The 7,339-nt window shown below is 34.3% G+C and overlaps 1 protein-coding gene across 1 annotated transcript in view; it reads right to left on the minus strand.

Annotated features, from left to right (window-relative positions):
- Positions 1 to 5,267: 5,267 nt before the first annotated feature.
- The window catches only part of LOTGIDRAFT_165493 (hypothetical protein), a gene marked incomplete at both ends in the record, with an annotated part of 2,462 nt that continues 390 nt past the window's right edge, over positions 5,268 to 7,339 (minus strand). Inside the window, one exon of the mRNA XM_009062505.1 lies at positions 5,268 to 6,090. Coding sequence (XP_009060753.1) covers positions 5,268 to 6,090 — 823 coding nt within the window. The remainder of the gene's footprint in view (positions 6,091 to 7,339) is intronic.

Here is a 7,339-nt window from a genome sequence, read left to right on the forward strand (position 1 = left end):
AGGGCAGCCGTATCTTCGCCCATCAAATCATCGACTACCAAAATTTGAGGCCCTGACACTTGAGCCATGACATCATCGATATTTCCTAAGCCATGGACGTAAGTGTAAGAAAACGTTTCGTAAGACTGTTGCCATTCGCCATAGGCCCACACGATTCGTTCGGGTACTGGGTCAAACATGTTGGCCTCCAACAATTTTTGAACAAAGACCGTTTTCCCAACACCTGTGGGACCGGAAACTAACATTGTGAACGGGTGTCTGAGTGCCGTGTCGAATTCCATGATGATTCTGACTTTGGCTGCAAAAGCCTCTCCTTTTTATAGGGCTTGGATAATCAAATTGCTAGAGGAAGGAAAAACCGAAAGAAATCTGTACTTGTCGTCGGTCCTACTTTGATTAGACCAAGTCTGATCGCCCAAGTCCAATAAAAAAACAGCCCTTTTCAGGGCTACCTAATCAAAATAAAAGAGTTCCCTTTTCCTTGGGTTTTACCCCTTGAGATTTCCCTTTGGGATTTCCCCTTGAGGTTTTACCCTTGGGATTTCCCCTTTGGATTTCCCCTTGGGATTTCCCCCTTGGGATTTCCCCCTTGGGATTTCCCATGACGTCATCGGGATTCCCGTAGGGGTTTTCCCCAATGACGTCATCTCCCTAGCAACGGAAGTCACGCATGCGCATCCTTAAACCGGATGTGACGTCATCCCTAGCAACCATTATGACGTCATCCGTTGCCTAGCAACCAAAGTTCCTAGCCCTAGCCCCCTACTACTAGGGCACTAGAAAGTCAACATGATTGCAGCACTGCTGTGGTGTTGTTCTCTTGGCCTGATGTCCTGTCGGGAGATGGCAACTCGGGAATAGGTCAAATATAGTCAGATCTGTCTGTATTAGTGATAGGGAATAGTGGTTTTATAGTGATAGGGTTAGGACGTGAGGACAAAAGAGAAAGGTGCTTTCACTGTTCTTTCTTTTTTACGAGGTTATTGTTGAACTCTGTGATGTAAGGATATTTCTGTGATATTTGGATGCTATATTGAATAAAGTTGTGGTTCATTCCAATCTCGTCTGTTTCTGTGTGGAGTCAGGAGGCCACCAAAGCTGACTCGCTCACAGTAATAATATACAATATTGTATTGTAACGCCATGGAGGTGGTAATGACCTTTCTAGTATGTCTTGAAATGAAATGTTTGTACGAAATTTGGGATAGTGTTGACCGCCATAACATTGTGCTGGCACCAACGAACACACCAGGACTGAGCGTTCCAAGCAACACTATCATGAACATTGAGCCTCGGTGTTTGGACCATGACTGTACTGCATTTCTCAAAACGAAATAAAAAGTGAGGCAGTTCTGGTCTTTGTCCACTGCAAGTGATCTGAGGTGCTCTGGGCTTTATTACTTATCTACTTACTTTATAACCTGGTTGAGTTCAACTTAAACTCTCCGTGACAGAGTCCGGCGTTACTGATAATAAGGACTTAAATAGGACTCTTTAGTCTTAGAGTCAGTAGTGTCTTTTATTTCCACCTCTCTTGGGTAGATTTTTTCAACAAAGCGGAGTTATTAAGTGACAAAACGTCATCTATATATCGGAAAGTGGAATTGAAAGAACGGGCTAGTTGTTTATTGCACATGTGTTGGGGGTCTTGAATAAATTCCCCCTCATAAAAATAGAGAAATATGTCTGCAAGTAAAGGAGTAAAGTGGCCATAAAAATACCAATTACTTGATGAAATATTTCCCCGCAAAATTCGACAAATATGTTATCGATAAAAATTGCAACATCCTCTTCTGTATATTTGTTAAAGTGATAATAAGTCTTAGAATGAACATAAAATTTAATTCTCAAGAAAGGTCAATATGAGTTAATAGTTAATTGCATTTTTATTAAGTTTTTTTGATTTATCGGATTATATAAGGATCCTGTTATGTTATTTATGACACCAGGTATATCTACTGATGAATATAATATGCTCTTATGGACCAAGTTTTAAATTTTTAAATTTTATGTTCATTCTAAGACGTAGTATCCCTTTAATAGCTTCAGAGTGATTTTTGACAAAATAAGTTAAGTAATAATTTACAAAAATGTCTTTATGTCGTCTGTTTCTGGTTTTAGATATAAAGGACTGGTATAATGTAGCCTATTCTGTAATCTAGATTTTAATTGTGAATGAAGAATAGTTGTATATAAAGTAGAAAAATCAGTTTTAATAGAATGAATTTTATGAAAGAGATTATCTTGTTAATATTGAAGAAGTTCCTTCGAATTTTTTAGAATTTTAGCTGTATAGATAACTTATTCACATTTCTTTTTGTTATTGAAATCAAAAGCACGCCATATTCGATGGGTTTTGAGAAAGCCAAAAGATGCAAAACTAAGCAATTTCGTGAATGGGCGTGAGGGTTGCTAGTGTGAGAGGTGGTGCACATGATATCAATCTCCGACTGTAACCACCATCCTTCTACTTCGTGAGTATTCACTATATTTCGCGAAAAACCTTAATTCCCCTGTAACCTCCTACCGCTAAACGTGATTTCTAATTGTGAACATTCTCATCTACATCAGTTTGCTATGCATTTTTGCTATGTTATGATATCATTCTATCTTTGAATATCCTTGCAAACAATCATATTTACCTGACTAGCGTTGTCAGTAACTTTGGTATTCTTATACTCTTATTGACCAAGTTTGAGACTTTAACTTGTAGGTCCATTCTAAGAGGTAGTCTTCCTTTAACCCGATTCACCTCAAGATCTGCTAAGATCAGATAGAGACACTTCTGAAAAGTGAATATCTTGATCTATTAATAATAATAATTTGATTTTTATAAGGCAATTTATTAAGCAAAGTAGGCTGCAAAATACAAAGAAAAGGCTAATTTTAAATTAGTCCCTGTGGCTACATAACAAATATATAGTGCGATATTGAATTACAATGTACAAAGAAAGTTAAACAATATACATACAGTGAATATATAAGGTATAGTATTGTAGGATAATTATAAACCATAAGAAGAATATAAAATAAATTCTATATATTTAAATAAGACGTTGAAATTCAGCTTTGTAACTTTGTTTTTAAAAGGACAGGTTCGCCATCCGTTTGACCAATATTGTACAGTATTTTTTTTTTTGGCTAAGCTTATCAGAATTAGTGTTCACAGATCACCGTCGAAATTTGAGCCTTTAAATCCATGTGTGTCTAGCTAGAATTATGCGCGTTTGAAAGTTGAAATGACGACCAGTCTTTTACTGAGACTCTGCCATATATAAAAAATAAAATTCCTAGTTTGAGGTATTTTTGAAAGAATAATGCGATTTTCGTACATTTCTAGTACTTCTAAACACTATTTACATATATTCAAGATCCAAAGCAAAAATGGCGAATCTGTTCCTTTAAACATGAATATTGAAGTTGAATGTTTTACAGTTTGTGGTAATGAATTCTAAAGTAAAGAAACTGTATATTGAAATCAGTTTTATTACATTTCGGTCTAAAGTTCGGAGTATTTTTGATCTCAGAGGCATTCAATTTAAGGTGAATGTGCCTTGATTGGATTTAATGCGTTAATAAAGGGTTAGCCAATGACAATTTGAAATAATGGAGCTGACGATGTATCCGCTGCACGTTTCTGTAATTTATATAGTTCCTCTAGTCTACTTTTATTGGTTATTACCATAAACTGAACAACAATTGTCAAAAATGGTAAAATATAATGTAAGTTTTAAAGAAATAAGTGGTTTTGATTTATTTTTCAGCTAATGATTATTGAGAGTTTTATAATCCCATTGTAAACGGTGAGGCCTAACAAAACAGTATCAGTTACATTTTCTAAACGTTATTTTTATGTCTTTTTTTTCTTGCTTTTTTTTAAATAGTATAGAATTATTTACATATTAGAAACATAACAGCATGTAAAATATGATTCAAATTACATTTTATACACATGTACACATTTTCTAAACGTTATTTTTATGTCTTTTTTTTTTTTTTTGCGTATAGATTTATTTACATATTAGAAACATAACAGCATGTAAAATATGATTCAAATTACATTACACATGTATACGCTTGCTATATAATGGCTCGTATGCACCAAAAAAAATCAAATTGAGAAATATATAACATGACATCACATCAATATTACTGAAATAGATACCAAAATAATTTTTCTACAAGTAATTTGTGTTCAATAAGATACCTTACTGAAGTCACAGAAGTTCTGTATTGCAAGTTTTATACATCCGTAAAGTTGATTATATAAAAGAATTGATTTATTGAAAAATCTGTTCCTGATATGCTTTTCGAAAGTTTCAGATCTATTATTGGATAGATTTCGTTTATCTTTTTTTTATGAACCTGAATAATTTCTGTAAGTTCAAACAATCAGAAAATACATTTTTGGATATACATAAATTGAAAATATATGTAAGAGATACAGATAATAAAAAAAAGTATTTTCACTGAAAGTATAAATTTGTACTGGACTAACATGATTTACCAAATGTACGCCTTACTGTATTCAAAACCGGCAATTCATTCTGTTAAATCTAGCAATATAAGATGTAGTAAAGAGTTTTATAAGGCAAACTGTGAAGCAAAATGTTAGTGAGAAATGCCGCCATTTTTTAACATGTTTTTTAGTTTCTGTCATGTTTTCGGGGTTCTATTTTAATATTTCCAAGAGATACAGATATATAATCTGCTGACAAACGTAAAATTGTGGATCCATTTGAATCAAGTCCTGTTGCGTTTTGGCAATTTAATGAATTTCACCATACGAAACATGGTTAAGAGAGATTGTATCGACAATGCGGTTGAAAAAAAAGATTCAATTTTACATGTTTATAAAAAAGAATGCTTTATGTTTACTGTTGTAGGTTTTAAAAGGATACTCAATTACATTCCTAATAATAACATATTATACCTCAAATCAATTTCAATAAGCTATTATAACTGACATGGGTCAGGAATATGATACGCAGTGAGCGTTGATTACAGAGCGATTAACTGAAAATATATAGTTGTACATTTTCAATCTATTAATAGATTGACTACACAAATTTCACACATGATTTAGTCGGATAAGAAATGAAAGGGTCATGTTTAATAAATGTCAAAATGGTACAAAGATTATTATAATGTTCCGGAGATATAACTGATGAATACCAAAAAACATCCGTATAACGACACTCTTGAAACGTTAGTGGTTGTTTACTAATGTCTACACCTTCAGGACGAGCTTCCAGTTTTATCGTGTCTTATTTACTTTTTAAAGCAAGAATTCTTTTTTCGTCATGAAGTTTGATAAACCTTTCAGTCACCATTTTATCATTTTCCTGTAGCTTTCCAGGGTAGGATGCAATGAATTCATCCATTGTTAATCCCTTATGTCTGTCTATCAGATAGGAAGCACAATGATACCCACATGTATTATAGATACTGCTCTGAAGTTGACATCTGTTGTAATGTGTGAAGAAGTTTATCAGATTTGGTGGTCGTTTTCTACAGGAATCAAAATGTTCCCTGTCTTTGTCTTTTATTATCATGGCTTTACAGTGATCAATTTCTGTGTTTACTGTTTTAGATCTGATAAGATATGAGCCATTCTGAGTCTGGTTTCTTACTTCATCTTCTTTTATCATACCATGGAAAGTATCAGGAGGCAATACTGTTCTTAAAGCCTCTACCAAATCTTCTTCATACACACCATCTTTCATATACTCTAGAAGTTCATCTGATGTTGCCTTAACACTTATCGGACTGGTTCCAGAAGCTTGAGAAACATGTACAACGTCATTTTGTACTGTACTGTGTATGCTGCCATCCTGACTATCTCGAGTACGGGCTTTTGTAAAATGGACTTCAATGGTTGGTTTATAATGATCAAATTTAAACCTGCTTTCATCTGGATTACAGAGTAGTTCTTCAGGAACATCTATTTCACGAGGACTAACTGGTGGTGCCCCTAGTATTTTCCCTCCATTTGGGTGGTTGTCAACTCCACGTTGACCTTCTCTAAATAAAGCAGCGAACCACCTTATCAGCCTAGCCATACCATTTACACTACTATAATACCCCATTCTAAAAAGAAAAATACAAAAAATATATTAAATTTTAATACAAATGATTTTTCTTAAATCACCCTTCCAACGTAGCCTTATTTGTAAAAGAAAAAGTAACAAGGGTGTATATCATGATCAGATTATTATGCCTTCTCAGTCTCCAACGAATAATGTGGTAAATTTTGCCATTATTATCATCCAAGTGGAAGATCGAATAAATAAACCAAGTACTAACGACCCGAACCGCAAAAACAAAACCCGAAATCCATATTGAAAAAGACATTGCTAACAGCCAATTGACTTTTATCATTTGTGATTTCTTTTCTTACCATTCAGATTTCCTTATTGAAGAATTCCACACTACTATGCACATGGCACTAATACTTCTGCGTTTAGATAAACTACTTATTAATTTAATTCACCTTGGATAATCATTCAACATGAATTGATTTTTAAATACTTACCTATCTAGCTATCACAATGTTATGTGCATGCGCTCTAATAACTATATAGCTATGCAATAGTCGAATGAGTATGTCAACCACAATATGACGGGCGTACTATTTTTGGAAGACCCCAATCTTTATTGAGCGATTTCAATAAAACTTCCTGGTTTGAATTTGTTCTTTTCTGACTTTTCTGGTAAGTTTGTACAAATTGTTATTTATTTGCATAATCATACTTTCCTACAGTGCATTCCCTGTATTATAAAATATGCTTATTTATAAAGTTTGACCCTTTTATTAAATTGATGTAAACATGACTGCTTTTAAGTGGGTGGATCACTACTGTAAACTGTTTAGTACAAGTAATCTTCTCAAAAACCTTTGAACTACCTTCTCAAACTTTAATCTACAACACTTGCCAAAATTAAGGATTTAAGACCATTACAACCCCCAGGCACCAGGCTGAATTTTAAGTGCGGCAATTATATTAAAGCGTAGTAGTAGGGGGATAGGGCTAGGAACTTTGCTGGCACCAACGAACACACCAGGACTGAGCGTTCCAAGCAACACTATCATGAACATTGAGCCTCGGTGTTTGGACCATGACTGTACTGCATTTCTCAAAACGAAATAAAAAGTGAGGCAGTTCTGGTCTTTGTCCACTGCAAGTGATCTGAGGTGCTCTGGGCTTTATTACTTATCTACTTACTTTATAACCTGGTTGAGTTCAACTTAAACTCTCCGTGACAGAGTCCGGCGTTACTGATAATAAGGACTTAAATAGGACTCTTTAGTCTTAGAGTCAGTAGTGTCTTTTATTTC

Source organism: Lottia gigantea (genome assembly GCF_000327385.1).
Source record: "Lottia gigantea unplaced genomic scaffold LOTGIsca_51, whole genome shotgun sequence".
Taxonomy (NCBI): domain Eukaryota; kingdom Metazoa; phylum Mollusca; class Gastropoda; family Lottiidae; genus Lottia; species Lottia gigantea.